This window comes from Danio aesculapii, chromosome 17 (assembly GCF_903798145.1).
Source record: "Danio aesculapii chromosome 17, fDanAes4.1, whole genome shotgun sequence".
NCBI classification, from domain to species: Eukaryota; Metazoa; Chordata; class Actinopteri; order Cypriniformes; family Danionidae; genus Danio; species Danio aesculapii.
The window spans coordinates 10,669,853-10,688,777 of NC_079451.1; the positions used below are offsets into that span (position 1 = coordinate 10,669,853).

Below are 18,925 nucleotides of genomic sequence, written 5' to 3' on the forward strand. Positions count from 1 at the left end.
ATATATATATATATATATATACATATATATATATATATATTAGTACTATATTATATATAGTACTGTTTCAGTGAACTTGAACGTGTATACTAAAAACCATTAATTTTCACTAGTTTTATTAGTATTTTTTTTCAATGCTTTAAAAAATAAGTTAAATCTTTGTAGACTATAAATATATATGTAGTATATATCATTTATTTAAATATGTGGGCAACAAATTATAGATTAATTTTATTTTTAAATTATTATATTATTCTTATTTTTTTAATTCAACTATAGGGGTGCGGCCGGGTAGGGGGCCTTACAAGACAATGTGCCCAGGGCCCCCTGGCGCAAAAGCATTAAGGGCATGTCAGAATCCACTTTTGCTATTTTAAGGACGGAAAAATGCTCTGCGCTGTGGTGCATGGTCTAACAGGGTTGAGCTTATTCTCTTAATGAATTATAGGTGTGTTTTGAGAATAAACCAATCAGAGTCTCATCTCCCATTCCCTTTGAGAGTCAGTTGCATCACGCCATGGCGCATTTTCTATTTACATGGCAGACTTTGTTAGTGGAAAAACTGAACGTTTCACTAGCAAGAAAACAGTTACATTTACATTTACATTTAGTCATTTAGCAGAGCTTTTATCCAAAGCGACTTACAAATGAGCAGCAGTGAACAAGTGCTATAGACAAGTTTCAGGTGGGTAAAGTCTAAGAAGCAAAGCATTAGAAAATTTTTATTTTTATTTTTATTTATATATATATTTTTTAATTTAAAATTTTTTTTTGAGAGAGAGAGAGTACAGCTAGTGGTATAGCCACAGTTACAGATTAGGAAGAAAAGTGGAGACTAAATAGTTGAGTTTTTAGTCGTTTCTTGAAGACAGCAAGTGACTCTGCTGTTCTGATGCAGTTAGGGAGTTCATTCCACCAACTGGGCTGATTGAATGCGAGAGTTCGGGAAAGTGATTTCTTCCCTCTTAGGGATGGAACCACGAGGCGACGTTCATTCACAGAACGCAAGTTTCTGGAGGGCACATAAATCTGCAGAAGTGAGAGCAGATAAGAAGGAGCAAAGGCAAAGGTCGCTTTGTAAGCAAACATCAGAGCTTTGAATTTGATGCGAGCAGCAACTGGCAGCCAGTGCAAACGGGTGAGTAGTGGAGTGACATGTGCTCTTTTGGGTTCATCAAAGACCACTCGTGCTGCTGCGTTCTGAAGCAGCTGAAGAGGTTTGATAGAATTAGCTGGAAGCCCGGCTAGTAGAGAGTTGCAATAATCCAGTTTGAAGAGAACAAGAGCTTGAACAATAAGTTGAGCTGCATGTTCAGATATGACGGGTCAGACCTTTCTGATGTTATAGAGTGCGAATCTGCAAGATCGAGCAGTTCTAGAAATGTGGTCAGAGATGTTTAGTTGGTCATCAATCGTTACTCCAAGGCTTTTTACCATTTTGGATGCAGTAATGGTTGCCCCATCCATCTGGATTGAAAAGTTATGGGGTAGAGTCGGGTTGGCGGAAACTTCAAGCATTTCTGTTTTCGCGAGGTTAAGCTGAAGATGATGATCTTTCATTCAGTGTAAAATGTCTGACAGGCAAGCTAAGATGCGAGCTGGAACCGAGGGATCATCAGGGTGAAAAGAGAGGTATAGCTGGGTATCATCAGCATAGCAGTGGTAGGAAAATCCATGTTAAACAGAGCATCTATAGCGCGAGAAGGAGCCTCTTCATTTTTTACTTTCACTTTCACTCTCTTTCGTGGATAAGGAAATGTGTTGTACGCACAGACATCCATTTGCCTACATAATTGATTTTGTTTGTTAAGCGCAAAGATTTGTTCCAAAACTATTTCTAAATTCAGTTCTAATTTACAGCAAACTAATAAATTAACAAACATAATGTAGTGTGGTCAAAATCCAAATCCAAAAGTTATTTCCAAATACACATGCTATGCTTCATATGGCCCAAAACCTGACAGGTGGGCAATCTATGCTTGTTTTAAATAAAACAAATATAAATATGCATATAATAAGTAATACTACTACTAATAATAACATTATACAAAAGCTAATTTTTATGAATAAACGATATTTGTGTATTTGCTGTACATCCTGTGTGTATTAAGCAATGTGTAAGCTCTGCGCTGTACTTTAGACCTGCTCTCAGCTGATCTATTGTGCAGTCTATTTTAGTTCCTCAAAATAGTAATTCACCAATAGTCCACCTTAACACATCTCTTATCTAGACCAAAACACCCATGAGTCTACAAAGTGGCGCAAATGGATTTGCTATTTAAACAACGTGGTGGAAAACTTATGGTCTGAAAATAGCAACAGTCATGGAAACATGTCTTGCACCCTATAACTTTATATGGCCTAAGGACTAGGAGCTAAAAGAGACAGCATCCAAGAGCAGGTGTTTCTTCTGATGATTTATTCATGATCCAATTATGAGCTTCAACCAACATTCTGTCACATGTGCAGTGACATTTCCACTACTATTAATTGCTTTCTACAGTCAGTTTGATAATCATGCACTGCTGAATATCCTTCTAAGATGCTCCATTTATATGTAAAGCAGATGGAAAATCTGACTGGTGACTAGAAGACTACCCTTGATAGTCAAAAGGACACTATCCATTAATGAAAATGGCAAATGTCATGCATTTATCACTCAGCGAGAGAACTAATTTACAGATTACATCGTTCCAAAAGTGAGAAAAGTCTTGCAAATGCCACCAAGGCTTAAAATCTTATTGGAGAACACAAAAAAATATAACTGGTCATGATGTTGTTAGCATTTTTAATCAAGGTAATCAACAGCATCTTCGTTTTTTAATGTATCCTTTGTTTGTATTCTAGTGTTCAGGTTTGCTTTTCTATAAGAATTTTTACTAATCATTTTATTAAAACCTGAGGCCAGGTGCCGTTGTTTTTATTGTTGCACCAGAAAAATATCTGATTTACACCAAAGGCCTATTATATCGCTATCATATTTAGTTTGGATGTATAATAAGGCTGCATACTTTGATAACAAGATCTACTGTTTTGTCATCTAAAGTAGGGATGCACGATATTGGAAAACTCTGACATTGCAATATTTTGTATTTCTGCTATTATATTCATTTATTCATTCATTTTCCTTCTGCTTAGTCTCTGATTTATTAGAGGTCACCATAGCTGACTATTTGTTTTACACAGCCCTTCCAGCTGCAACCCAGTACTGGGAAACATTCACCTATACCCCATGTCTTTGGAATGTGGAGTCCACTGGTGCACCTGGAGGAAACCCTCGCCAGCATGGAGAGAGCAGGCAAACTCCACACAGAAACGCCAACTGACCCAGCTGGGGCTCGAACCAGTGACCTTCCTGCTGTGAGTTCACAGTCCTAACCACTGAGCCACTGTGTCACCCCTCTGCAATTATTTATTGCAATACAAATACAATTTAAGCAGATAAATTTAATAGCTCTATTTGGAAACAATAATTTTTTTTCGATTAATTGGCATGTTTTTGTAGGGAGAGTTTTGTAGGGGGATTTTGTAATATCATAAACAAATTACAAGCATAGCTAAATGTAATAAAGCAAACATAAAAGTGAAATTAATAGTGCTTTATGGTTTTTGGGGTGTAGTTAAATCGTATTCAGGTACAGAAATTGAATTAATCAAACATTAAATAACACTGCAAAGACTGTTAAAATAGTTCAATAAAATTATTTTCTATTAAAGTTCCAAATGGTAAAATTGCTTGTGTCTGAATGATTTAAACTCTCTTAGCGCTTAAAAACCTGTGCAAATGATGAACTTTTCCTCTATTATGGTTAAACTCAGCAGTAACTCCACAAATGTGGTGTATTTTGAGCTGTGGATATATGATCCCAATATAATATATATAATCCTAAACTAATTCATCACAACTCAACATTGCAGATCCTGTGATGTGCCTATTGCAGATGTGCGCATTGCGATATCGATCCTGAAACGATATATTGTGCATAGGCATGTGCCGGTATCACATTTTCATGCTGCGATTAATTGATTGAGCTTTTATCACGGTGTACGGTATTATCACGATATTGCAATTTTACTAAACAGGTAAAAAAACACAAAAAACGTCAGTTTCGTCAACAGTAACTTTAATAACTTTTTAATTAACTAAAAGTACTTCAAACATTTAAATACAAATAAATATAAATAAAACAATACACAATATAAAAGTAAACTTGAGCAATTATATCAAAGTGAATGTGCAAAGGGAAACCGTCTTCGATCAGCAATCCCTCTGCATTTTTTTGGAACCCAAAATATTTCCAAACCTCTGACTTTTTTTTGAAGGGGGATAAATTGTCGGCAGCGTTCCTTTTTCCGCCATGCTTCTTCTTCGTGTGAGGATTAGAGAGCGGTGGCAGCAGCGGTGCGCGCTGTGTGCACACAGTGCTTCTACATGCGGGGATTGTTTACATCAGAGTGCGCATCAGTTCTGCGCAGCATATACGCAGTGTTTCTTCAAGCGGTTGATGGAAAATAAGATGAAGGGGGATAAATTGTCGGCAGCGTTCCTCCTTCCGCCATGCTTCTTCTTCGTGTGAGGATTATAGTGCGGTGGCAGCGGCGGCGCGCGCTGTGTGCACACAGTGCTTCTACATGTGGGGATTGTTTACATCAGAGTGCGCATCAGTTCTGCGCAGCATATACGCAGTGTTTCTTCAAGCGGTTGATGGAAAATAAGCTAAGGCGCGTTCTAAGAATATAAATTCGGATTTATTATTTTTCACGGTATTTTGAAGTGCCCGCGATAACAATATCGTGCATATTCATTACCGTGATTTATCGCATTACCGAATACCGGCACAAGCCTAATTGTGCAGCCCTAATCTAAAGTATGTTTAAATTATAAAAACTTTTAAAAACCCAAAAGATTTTTGTTTTTGCTTTTTTGAAAAGCTTCATGCAGAGACAGGTGACAATGTTGTCAAATTCACCCCAAATCACATGAATCAGCGAAACCAACCAAAAGCACTGCATTATTCATGCCAAACCAGTAGTTCATGTCACTTTGTAAGGAAGCACTATGTGTAACCTGTAGACATACTGTACAGTCCTATAGATTACTTTGTTCTGGTTTTCAAATTCACCCAAAAATGACAATCCTGCTATTAATTACTCACCCTCATGTCATTTCAATCCCCAAAGACCTTTGTTTGATTTCAGAACACAAATGAACATATTTAAGATGAAATCTGTGAGCTCCCTCATCCTTCATAGGCATCAACAGTCCAGAGATCTTCAAAAAACAGAAAATGAACCAAAAAAATTGTGATTTTAGTGATTCAAATCACAGGAAGCTCCAAGAACATTTTTGTGTAGCCAAAAACTGAAAACTATTTACTTTGCCTATATGCTCTCTTTCAGGTCAGGGTGTCCATTTATTATGTAAAGTACAAAATATTGTCATTAGAGTCAGCAGCTCAACAAGCAACCTCCATATTACCTGTAGTAAACGTGCACCCCAATCTGATGTGGACAAACAAAGGCATTAGCAAACACATTAGCAAACAAAGTCATTTTTTACAGTTTTTTTGCAACACAAAGTGTTCTTGAAGCTTAATTTGATAACAATTGAACCACTGAAATCACATGGAATGTTTTTGTTTCCTTTTCTTGACGATGCAGTCTATGGAGGATGAAAGAGCTCTCTGATTTCCTTTAAAATAGCTTAATTTGTGTCTGAAGATGAGCAAAAGTCTCACGGGATTGAAATGACATGAGGGTGAACTAATCCTTTAATATGCATGAACAGGCTTTCTGTTTTAAGTTGAAAATTATGTAAATGCACATGTTAACATACCCTAGGTTTGCTGCTGAACAGCTGTACACTCTTGTCTTGTTAGAAAAACCAGCAAATATTAAGATAGCCAGTTGTTGGTTCAAGTCAAAATGCTGGGTTCCACACAATACCTTCATGCTGTCCTAACACAAATTGATTAAGTTAACTTAATTGTTTGTCCAAGTTTAAGTGCATTAAACATAAAACAATTAATGTTTTATGTTCTACTACCCCCCCCCCCCCCCCCAAAAAAAAATACATAAGAATTCAGTCGTTTCAACTCATTTTAAATAAACAGTTTGAACTAGGGCTGCACAATATATAATTTCAGCGTCAATATCGCATTGTGTGTGTCTGCAATAGTCACATTGCAGGATATGCAATGTTAAGTTCGGATTATAGTCGATCAACAATTGAGAATACATTAGATTCATGGAGTCATTGCAACACACAGTATAACCATAACAGAGTGAAACTTTTTCACTTGCATGTGTTTTAAAGACGTTTCAAGAAAGTGTAAAACATTCGGGCACAATAACGTAAAACATTTGTAACTTTAATGAAGATACATTTTATTGATGTATTAATACAATGAAGACTTTACAGTGTTATTTTATATTACATTATTACATTTCTGTGTCTAATTACTGTTTGACTCTCCAGAAAATCATAAAGAACTGTTTGTTTTACTTTTTCTTTGCTCTATTGTAATTACTCTTGCAATTTTATTTTTATACGCGATTCACACCCTTACAAAATCAACCCAACCAATCTAAATTACTTTTTTCCCCTCAAATAGAGCTGTATTTAAGCCCTCTGGTGAAACTGTATTCATATCGTAATATATATTGCAGCAAAACAAAATATCGTGCAGCCCTAGTTTGAACAATCAGCAAAAGTCATTTTTTGAGTGTATATAATCTACCAGTGCTAACATATATTGGCATGACCACTCAAAAATAGCTCTTACAGTATACATTTGGTATGACAGGATATTAAGCAGTTACACATTTCCCCTGCTCATATCAACCATTAACATAAAATAAGACCCAACTGCCTACTATTAATCTTCCCCTTCAAGCTCAAGCAAAGCTCGTTGGAACTGAAAAACTCTTGATGACGCAACATTATCTTTACATAAAAATTACTGGTCACACTTCATTTTAACGTACAATTCACACTATTAACAAACCCTTAACTAAGACTTTTAGCTTAATAAACTACTAATTATTTGCTTATTCCTAGTAAGCAAGGTATAGTTGGTTTAGGTAATAGGTAGGAGTAGGTATGTAAAATTAAATCAAACTTTATAAGTGCTATTAAACAGATAATATCTTAATAATAGGCAGGTAATAAGCCAGTAGTAAATGGTGCAAATTGTTATTTAAGCTAAAGTGTTACCAAATGACTTTATAAATTTATGAATTCGCTGCAGTTGTAAAACTTAAAATTATGAAGTCACATTCAATAAATATATAATGTGAAATATAACATATAATATTTTCATGAATATTCAGCAACCCCCCCCCCCTCTTAAATGGTTTAATAGTTTAGATATTTTACTTTTCAGTAACTTTAATTAATTCCTATCAAAATAATTATTCATGTGAGATCCTCAGGACTATTAAAAAGTATGCTCTTACATCACTTTTATAACCATATAACCATAACGTAATATTACCAATATATATTTTTAAAAAGCACAGTAACTTATTGTGACTCATTATCATTTTATATTTAATTCATTCTTTTTATTATTTTGCATTAATGTCATGTTAATGGATCACTGTACTTAATTTACACTCATTCTTTATTTAAAAATTTTACAAAAAATGTAAAAAAAAAAATACAATTTATTTTTTTTTTCTTTTGATTTTGTGCAGATATAGCTGCGCACATGTTCTTAAACGTTGATCCTCAACATGAAAATGAGAGGCTACATTTCTAATTGTGAAAGTTATTATCATGATCGGCTTGAGCATCATCACAGCTTCTTGGCAACAGCATGGAGAAATCTATCCGCCCCCATCCTCTAATTTGTAACGCACAGCTTTGACTTGTTCCCGTTCAATTCCTAATCCAGACATTAAACTCCCTGCTGTCAGCATGTGAAGCCTAATACATCCATTATCAGCAGCAGCAGAGCAGCCATAACTTTGAAAAGATCATATCAGGAGCTCGTAATAAAGGCACAACGTGCGCACTCCCATGGCACAATAAAACAGTGAGACTCCTGTAGATGTTGTGCATGAGACGGTAAACAAACAAGCCACAGCAACCCCCATCTGATAAGCATTTCCAGACACCTCGAGGTGATAAATTATTGAAGAATTCCCCCCTCCTGTATGTTTAGCACCCAAGCATAGTCTCTGCTGCAATAGCGTTTAAAACCCAGTGTCTACAACTGTTACATCAAAACAAAAAACGCCTACTTTTATAACACGTTGAAGTTTAGAATTCGTGTTTGAATCGTTCGCTGAAGTGAGGTTTCTCCGGGAGTAGTTGTTTAGTGGCGGTGTGAATATAACAATAGTGAGGCTTACCTTTCAAACACCTCCTGTGGTTTATGTCCGGTTAGATGCTTCTGTCTGTCTGCATCAGCACCAGCGCACACGGGGAGCGCCCTTCCTTGTAGGGACCGTCTGCAAAGTGACGCTCCGTCAACAAACACGAAAACCGCGAATAAGTTTGGATCGCGCGTTTTTGTGGGTTACAGATAAAAGATGGTTGGCGTCGCTCGTTATCGCGTAACGTCAGCTTTGTCTCAATACATGGTTTTACCTGTGTCAAATCCCCCTGAAATAATTAAATAAATATATCTGACCAAATACGCGATGGTTTGCACTGCCCTCTGCTGGTTGAAGTTGTAAATGTGTATTGTAGATCCATTGTAAACGAGCCTCTGCGTATGGCAAGCTGTTTAGACATTTAATATAGACAATAGGACACGAACATTTCCTGCTTGTTATCAAACTATTTCATGAATGTAACAATTGGCAATTAAATAATAACTTAATGTTAAAATAGCTATCATAACATTATTTATTAATCTGTGGCTCTTTTTGGATTCTCGGGAGCTATAGAAATTAAAATTGTAAATAGGAAATACGTTGGGACCATTGATTTTGTTTACATCCTTCAAAATTATCTATAAAAATGTAGGCTACTAGTGCCTATTTTCATGCTACTAGCAGATGTCCGAACTCTCCATACTCAGAGAGTCTCCCGCATACTAATAGAGCTTGCTCGCAAATTAGATTTAATATTCTGAAAATGGAGGCATCCATTTAGTCCTTTTAGTAATCAGGGGTCACCACAGCGTAATGAACCACCAACTTATACAGCAAATGTTTTCGACAGTGGATGCCCTTCCAGCTGCAACACAACACTGGGAAACACCCATACGCTCTTGCATTTACACACATACACTACGGCCTATTGGGCGATGCGGTGGCGCAGTAGGTAGAATGATCGCCTCACAGCAAGAAAGTTGCTGGTTTGAGCCTCGGCTGGGTCAGTTGGTATTTCTGTGTGGAGTTTGCATGTTCTTTCCGTGTTCATGCGGGTTTCCTCCGGGTGCTCCAGTTTCCCCACAGTCCAAAGACATGTGGTACAGGTGAATTTGGTATGCTAAAATTTTGCATAGTGTATGTGTGTGAATGAGTGTGTATGGATGTTTCCCAGTGATGGGTTGCAGCTGGAAGGGCATCAGCTGCACACAAACATGGGGAGAACATGCAAACTCCACACAGAAATGCCAACTGAGCCAGCAGGGGCTCGAACCAGTGACCTTCTTGCCATGAGGCGATCGTGCTACACACTACGCCACCGTGATGCCAGCCCTCTTCATCTTCGCGTAATTTAAAAAAAAATTACTACAAACTAGTTCTTATTCTATACTAGTAACTATTAATTAAACACAAGTACTTTGTCATTAAATACCTTTTCATAAGATACCTTATAAGTACACATCTCTAATGAATAAATACTAGAATCTAATAAATAATTAAAACCATTCAATGATTATACACAAATATTTAGTACTAGTAGGCCTACATTATTAGTACCTGTCTCTACTAGAGTTTAGATTCTCTGCCAGAGCCCTAGCCCAGACTTTTTTTTGTTATTGGTATTACTTAATTAGCCTATTTGTGTGGAAAGCTATGCCATAATTAGAAATGTCATACAAATATTTTAGCAAAGCTGGCCTAAGCAACACATACGTGGTTCTACAAATTTGCACAATTGGCAATGTGAGTAATACGCAGCAACACTCAAGCTCCTGCAACAGCATCTCCCCCACTGGCATACATTCTAATCTGTTAACATGGACACCAAAAAAAATACACGCTGCTCATGCGCTGCTCATGCGTGATATGAAAGAGATGATAGCAAAAAAACAAAAACGCGCACTTCCATAATGAACAGACACATGAAGCAGACTTGTTTACATGCTTTGTCATTGTGGAATTATTCATTAAGATAAATATAAACTAATTTCTGTAGTTCAAACAACTTGTAGTTGAGAATGTCTGTTATAACGGCCCACATGTTAAAAAATAGTTGGGTTTAAATTGGGCTCGGGCTGATAATTACAGTTAATGTGTCAGACTGGGTCGGGTAGGGTCCGGGTTTAATTTTTTGGGCCTGATATACTCTCTATTAAATAAAAATAGGATCTAATAAAACACAATCTAATGAATTAGTAATTATCTAAAAAGGTAAAGATAATAGTAACACATAAAAACTAGAATACAAAGAATAAGCACTAGTAGCTAATGAATAAGTACTACTCAGTGGAAAGTATATAGCATCTAAGGGTGCTTTTACACCTAAGCTGCGTGCGAAACCGCATACTTCCCTACTATACAGTACGCTAAATGCGAGCCGAGTAGTATGTCGGAATTCGTAGAATTCGAAAATCAGTATGCGAGAAGTACCCGGATGACCTACTACTTCCGCCAAGATTCTGAAGAGCGCATCCCATGCCCTGCGAGCGAATACATGAATGGGTGTAAAGCGACGCAACTGACGCAGGTAGGTCACGTGACCATGAAAAAATGGCGGATGTAGTACATCCGAATTCCATTCATACTTTTCACATTCATACTGTATAGAATGTACTTTTCTAACGTCTGAGTAGTACGTTTAAATTCAAATGCAGTACCTACTGAGTAGTAGGCAGTTTCAGACGCAGCCCTAGACTTTTGTTTCGGAACCTGGCGCATTTCCCAGATTAGCGAAGTTCATTTGTGAATCCAGCAATCGCACTCGGATCCATGCCAAAACAATCTGTCTGAGATCGCCTGAATGAGGTGGTCTCGGGTCGATTGAAACGAACTCTGGAGTGGATCGATTGTAGTGAGAAAGCAAAACGATCCTAGCCCGGCTATATCACAGTGTATTATGGATATGTAATAGGCATATGGCTATATGAAGAGAGAATTATGAATAGGGTGGGATGTCATTCGTACCGGTAAATGTGTGTTTCATGTCAAATACGAAAGTAAAAACATACTGAACTATTAACGAGAGCTGTTTATCCTTTAGAAAAACTGCCGAACTGCAGTCTTGGTTTATCTGTTATTTCTCTCTATAATGAAAAGCCTATGCATACTGAAAAAAACAGCCTAAACCAGCCTAGGTTGGTTGGCTGGTTTTAGCTGGTCAACCAGGCTGATTTTGGAGGGGTTTTGGCCACTTCCAGGCTGGTTTCCAGCCATTTCTAGCCTGGTCAGGCTGGGAGATGACCAGCTAAAACCAGCTTGACCAGCCTAGCCCGGCTGGGAGCCCAGCCAAAACCAGCTGTGTCCAGCTTAAACCAGGCTGGTCAAGCTGGTCAAGCTCACCATTCAAGACTAAAGCACAGTTCTTCGATTATAATGTCTTATTTCTCATCATCATAAATTAAAATAAGGACGTGTGACAGCTGAGCGGGACAAAATAAACCATGAAACTCTGACCAATGTGAGGAGAGTTACTCGCACGTGACTTGTTTTAGTTCTTTTGGTCCGTTTAGAAACTTTGCCATGTGAAAGCGAACAACACCAAGAAAGTGCAACATTGTAATAATTTTAATCCTGTTTTGGAACAAAAGAATCGATCCACAGGTGTGAAAGCACCCTAAATAAACATATGAACGCGATAGCTTACCATACGCTATATGTTAAAACGGCTTGCCATACTACGTGAGCTACATTGCAGACAAAACAACACGGTTCAGTGGTATTCATTTAAGATGCGTACATAGAGGCAAAGTCATACAAAAAAATACGTAAACACGTTCATATAACCAGTGTGTTATTTGCATTACTGTCTGTTATTCCTCTGTTTAGTGGAGCTGGATGATGTCCTGTCCACACCAACAGGCGGTGCTAAACCACTGAGACACATCGCGAACAGATGCTCTGGGTATTACGAAATTATAACCAATTTGCCTGTTATGAATGAATTATATGTGGTTTATCTGCTTTAGCACCGACGGCGAGGGATAAACTCCGGTGTTGATACAGCGGCTCCTCTCCGTTAACCGGCGTCAGGTAAAAACCGAGCAACATCCTCATTCTGCCTCTTTTTCAAACATAGCTGCTGAATGATGCTCCAGGCATTTTATAAATCGTCATAAACCATATCTGTAATAATATATATAGCCTAATATTGCTAGTGAAATTAATTAGTGATGTATATTAGAGCTATCAATTGTTTTAAGATGATTAGATGCTGTTCAGACCCTTTTCTCCATTGTTGCATTATCGCGTCATGATCACTTAAAAGACAACGTTACACTTTAAGGATGTTAATCTTGTGCAGTTTAACAAGTAATGGTAAATTAGCCTAGATATAAAAATAGATCGATTGATAAATAGAGTGATTAGGGTACTGTGCATTCTTTGATTAGCATATTTAGTGTGCATGTTTCTGTGTCAGAATACTGTCCAGAATTTCTTTTAAGGTTCATTTATTTTTCAGCACTAAGCAGCACTGTTTTTTTGTTTAGTCCAATATAGCAACATGGACCACTGGCATAAATTTGGGGCGGGACTATTTGTTTTGCCGACCAATGGAAGACATGAGAATATTTGGGAAACATGTTTGAAACACATACTTTCTGCAGTTAAGTTTTGTACTGCAATTGATATTTATCCACAGAATAAATAATGATTTATTAACATTTATTTGCAAACACTTTCCTGTGCAACACTTGTTGGAGGCAAATATACATCATTCTTTACTGACAGCTAGCTAGGCAAAGGTATGTATTTATATGTAAAACATCCGTTTTGTGAACATTTGCTGTTCATTTACTCATTCTGAATGTCCATAATAGTGGGATTTCTATTCTTTTTTTTTTACTCAGCACTCAGTACATTAAAAAAGATTTTTAAATAAAATTGTGGCCCTTAGTTTTTCATAAAAATTCAAGTCAATGGCGGCCAATACTTCAGGTTTTGAAACAATAGTTACAAATTAAAACTAAATTTATACCGTGACTCCTTAGGTCTTGGGAAGCATAAGGTAATATTATTGTTAATTAAGTTGTTTTTTTTGCAAGGATAAATTGTCCTGGTATTAATTTTCTTTTACCTGTAAATGTTTTTTGACTTTCAAAGTGAGAACTTGCATTTTATGAATCATCAAAAACAACATTTTTCAGTTAAAAATAATATTTAAAAGCCACAGTATGTCATTTTCACCATTAGAGGGCATGTGTTCACAACAAAGGAATAGTTTGATGATGCCGTGACCAGTTGTGGAATCTTGGGAGTTGTCATCGGCCTTACATGCTGTTGAAGTGCAGAAATCATGTATTCAAAACTTACTATCATGTTAGTATAAAGAGAAGTAAGCCTGATAGCTGTTGAATCAAAACGAGAATGATGAAACGATTGCTGATGAGAGATAAGTGATACCCAGCATGAAAGCAGAGGTGCGTTTATTATGACACAGTTGAACAGCGCTGTTTTATCATACTAAATACATTTAAGGGTTCTGATATAATGCTGCTCTGTGCAATCTAATACAATGTACAGCATATTAAAGAGGTGTTTCCCTGTTTTTTTTAAACCAAACTGTAAACTGAGGGTGTAAGGGGTCATAAGTATGTTGACACAGGGCATAGTGCGTCATTAGATGAAATGGCCTATTTTAGTGAATTTGAACATTCTTTTAACATTTGTGTATAATATAAGTACATACAGTTAAAGTCAGAATTATTAGCCCCCCTAAATTATTAGTCCCCCTGTTTATTTTTTTCTAATTTCTGTTTAACGGAAATAAGATTTTTTTCAACACATTTCTAAACATAATAGTTTTAATAACTCATTTCTAATAACTGATTTATTTTATCTTTGCCATGTTGACAGTAAATAATACTTGAATAGATATTTTTCAAGAAGCTAGTATTCAGCTGAAAGTGACATTTAAAGGCTTAACTAGGTTAATTGGGTTAACTAGACAGGTTAGGGTAATTAGCCAACTTATTGTAACGATGGTTTGTTCTGTAGACTATCGAAAAATAATATTGCTTATAGGGGTTAATAATTTTGACCTTAAAATGTTTTTAAATCAATTAAAAACGGCTTTTATTCTAGCCGAAATAAAAAAGAAGAAAAAATATTATCAGACATGCTGTGAACAAGAAAATATATTATCAGACATGCTGTGAAGAAGAAAAAATATCAGACATGCTGTGAAAATATCCTTGCTCTGTTAAACATAATTTGGGAAATATTTAAAAAAGAAAAATAATCAAAGGGTGTTTAATAATTCTGACTTCAACTGTAAGTGAGCAAAACATATGGTTTTGGAGTATTTTGATGCCAAAATCTTACATATTGCACCTTTACTGCTCCACTAAATTAAAAATAAGTCACTTGCATCTTGGATGGTTTGAGTTGGGGTAAATTAACAGCAAGTCATCATTTTTGGGTGAACTACTTTAAGTAGTACCATAGTCATTGGCGCAAATTGTTGATACTGAGGGCAACATGAAATGTGTTATCGATCATTGAATTGACGTTCTGAATAATAAAGACCTTCATTGTCTTTTGTCAACTGAACACAGGCATGTTGCTCAAGATGGTGAAACTCAAACTACTCAACACGATTGCTCCTGCATACTTCTACGCTGCAACCGTGGTGACATTCGCTCTCCACTTCCTCCTTTTTACGCCGACTGTTTTCCAAAGATCAGATGTGACGATAAATTCCACAATGCTGGCTCACGTCGGCATCTTTCTATTCCTCATGGGGAATGCACTGGGTAATTACATCATGACCATATTGTACCCATCTGAGAGTGCCAACGAGACTGTCATCCCAGTCTGTTCACCTGACTGCCCGGACAGAATTGATGCGCACTACCTCCTGAATGGACGCCACTTCTGTAAAGTGTGCAAAAAAGTGATTCTAAAACGAGACCACCACTGCTTTTTCACTGGAAACTGTATTGGAAATAGGAACATGCGCTACTTTATTATGTTCAGCATCTATACATCCTGCTCTTGTCTATATTCATTGGTAATCGGGGTGGCGTATCTGACAATGGAGTACTCCATTTCCTTTGAGAACCCCCTGACGTTCCTTACTCTTCTGCCACTTTCGACTGGTTACTTCTTCCTTGGTAAGTTTAAAGTACATATGAAATCAAAAGTAACCATATGATTTTGTTAGCTCACGTTGCTAGTTTTGTGGTGAACAATTCATCTGTGCATGTCATTAAGAAAAAAAGTGAAAATTGAAATCTGAAAATGCACTTCCTGTTTGTTTATCAGCTCAATTCTTAGATTACGTCTGTCTGAAGTATTGGGCGTGGCTATTATATATAACCACGCCTCTCCAACTGTCAGTTTTCACAACAAACAAAAATGGCGAGGAGCTGTCTGTTGGGTTGTTATAACTCCCGAAACACTTTTCCTGATCTCTCTGAATGACATGTCCACCTTACTACATCCAATCAAGTCGCAGTACAAAAAACAAGCCACACCCACTGTTTACTCATTTAATATTCGATTTTTCTAGGAACTGCATCAGAATACAAAAAAAAAATGGTCGCAGCTTCCAGTTAATTCAGCCATGCTTATTATTTTTCAACCCAATCTCACAAAGAAACTCGTAAGTTACACATTGTCAGAAAAGTGGCTAATTTGTATGAATTCATATAGTTTTTATTCTTATCAAAACGTACAATTTTTATTTTATAATAATATTTTTTTGTTGTTTTTCATCTTTATTATATAGGACAGTGGAGTTGAGACAGGAATACATGCAGTGTTACCAGATTGGGCAGTTTTAAATTTGATTGTGCGGGTAAATAATAGCATTGGCGGGTTTTGAAACGTAACTTTTATATGCAACTTATATAACAAACCAAATCTGTGTGCTCCTACTCCATTAAGTCAGTAGTGACCCGTGCATAGCGCAAACCACATGGGTCCACCCACAAGAGGAGGTGAAGGAAAGTTGTATCAAAATCTGACTCCCCGGACAAATCTGACTCCCCTTTGCGTGTACATGCATCACGCATGACATTTTTATCAATCTTTTTTTTCACAATTGACAGCAAGAACAAACAGAAGCCTTGTCTGATTGACAAGCAGCACCTAACAATGTTCAAAAAAAATGTAAAACACCAAATAGGATGAATTTATACCCCATTTCAAAAGTTAAACATACTCTAACAAGTGCAGTGTGTGGGTGAGAGGGGGGCAGTGTTTCGATGAGACCTGGTTATGTTGTGGTTCTGTGACTGCTGATGTTGGTTGCTTGTATGGTTAAAAATTATGACAGTTAAAGTAACTAGCTTAATTTCGATTTAAATAAATTTAAATTAAATAAAATATTAATCTAATATTTTGTGCAATTTGGCTGGAAAAGTCAGCTATATCTGGCAACACTGAATACATGGGGAGCAGAGAGAGGGGAAAGGATCAGCAAAGGACCTTGAGCCGGGAATCAAACTCGGGTCACCGCGAGCACTTCAGTGCTATATGTCACGCCCTTTACCACTAGGCTATTGACGCCAACAAACATATGCTTTTCAAAAGGAGCCATGTCTACAAATTTCACCCCTAACCCTACCCCTCATTACGGTATATGCAGAGCTAGTGTTTCTTCCTATGCTGATAAACTTCCGGTGAACAGTTAATGTGACCTTTTTCCATGTTATAGGGTTTCTTTTACAGCATCGATGTTGTAATGTAATTAAAATATAATCAGTTAAATAGACTTTGGCATTCATTTAGTTGCTCAAGCGTAAATCGAGATGAAAATCCATTTACACGCATGTTCCCATCAGAATTAGCAGGCTAGAGCAGAAGCTCCATGGAATATACTGGGGTACAATAAATGTTCATATTTTAAAGACATGGCAGGGAAAATGTAATTTGATGCAGTGCTTCGTGTACATTCTGAGACACACTTTATTTCGGATATCACTTAGCCATTGGGGATCGGTGCTTTTTAAAGAAAACACCTTAAATGTGCCAATTTTGTAACTGCATACAGTTTACTGGAAGCGCTTGACCCAGGTAACTGACAAATTAAAAGTCCTTCCGCATACACCCTATAGGGGATGAGCAAATCATACTAAAATGCACAAATGAATATGAATAAGCCACTAAATCAAAAAGCTACGAATTGCCGTGAGATGGTGTTGGATTTTCCTGATTTGTGTTTTGCTTTGATTATCAATGGATCTGATAGTATTTGTTTTCTCTCTTCAGGTTTGATTTCAGGTCTCCAGTTCTTTCTGGTGATAATGCTGTACATATGGCTGGGTATCGGACTAGTGAGTGTTGGTTTCTGTTGTCAACAGCTTCTGCTAGTTGCCCGTGGACAGACCTGGTGTGAACTGCAGAAAGGCCAGTTGTCGGACTGTCGCGGTACCTGGCGAGCAAACCTGACTGACGTTTTTGGTTCCCATTGGGTTCTGGGACTTTTCCTGCCAGTTCCAACTGTTGAGACTGTACCTGGGAACTGGCAGGTCTACCATGATCACAAACACGACTGAAGATCTTGCCAAATCACTCTATTTACCTTAATTTGGACCATATAAGGGCTTCAGTTCATTTGAGCAGCTTAAGCCCATCCAACGGATCTACCTTTTAGTGGATTTCTTTCATCACTGAGTAAATTAGGAGAGCGTTATATCACCAAGATGTGGTAACATCCATATCTGTGTCAATCAGCACTGTGCTGAAACCCAATTTCAGCCCTAGTTCAGGGCAGCGGTGATTAGAAGCAGTAATGATAGAGGAGGCCAGGATTAAAGGATGGATGAGTTTAAACAGTATTTACAAAACATTGATATTAGGTAATCAGAACACGATTACAGTGGCCTGCTAAAATGTGGGTGACTTTTAGTTTTGTTTAAACTTGATTTAAATTTGGTTATATTCTACAAGAATTGGATTACAATATACATGGGTATTTAATTAATTTTATGTGAATTTTAAATTGATTTGTGGGAAATTATGCCTGTTTTCATCCACTTCATTTTAATACAAAATATATACACTTAAAAAGTCAAACTTATGACTATATAACTATACTATATGACTATATACATGGTATAACCTTATACCATGGCGTTTTTAAAATATTTCTTTCAAAACTTGTCAAGCCAGCAAGAACGTACACCCTCTTTGAAAAGATTGGGTCAGTTATGTAGGGAAGGTTTACACAACTCTATTATTGACTAAAAATTAAAGATGTTTTATGCGTTTTGGCCATTCTTTTATACAATAGCAGCTTTTAAAACTAAAAACACAATCTAATAGTGCTTCTTTGCAAAAAGACATTGCCACTTTACTGGACTGGGATGTGTAATATAGCTACAAAATATTACTATTTGAGACAATTGATATTCATCAGAGGTTTATATTGCTGAAAGAACACAAAGGTTCCACAAATATATTAAGCACAGCATAGAAACATTTAAAATCTATTTCAGATTGCATTACTGCTTCATAACATTTTCTTAATGTAGCCTTGTTAAGCATAAAAACAGTACTGTACTGTATGTCTTTACAAACATTGCATTTCTATTTAAATATTACACTTATGTAAGTGTACATCAATACATTTTAATATCATTTTCATCCAACATTC

General features: G+C 36.8%; 2 protein-coding genes across 2 annotated transcripts in view; one reads left to right on the forward strand and one right to left on the reverse strand.

The window, feature by feature from the left end:
- tmem63c (transmembrane protein 63C) overlaps positions 1-8,423 on the reverse strand; it is a 106,220-nt gene extending 97,797 nt beyond the window's left edge. Inside the window, exon 1 of the mRNA XM_056477656.1 lies at positions 8,359-8,423. The gene's annotated coding sequence lies outside the window, so the exon portion shown is untranslated. The remainder of the gene's footprint in view (positions 1-8,358) is intronic.
- Positions 8,424-12,072: 3,649 nt separating this feature from the next.
- On the forward strand, positions 12,073-18,221 carry zdhhc22 (zinc finger DHHC-type palmitoyltransferase 22). The gene is made up of 3 exons (XM_056477469.1): positions 12,073-12,354; positions 14,880-15,437; positions 17,539-18,221. Exons 2-3 carry the CDS (start codon positions 14,882-14,884, stop codon positions 17,823-17,825), a joined length of 843 nt encoding a protein of 280 aa, XP_056333444.1. The 5' UTR covers positions 12,073-12,354; positions 14,880-14,881; the 3' UTR covers positions 17,826-18,221.
- The last annotated feature ends 704 nt before the right edge of the window (positions 18,222-18,925 follow it).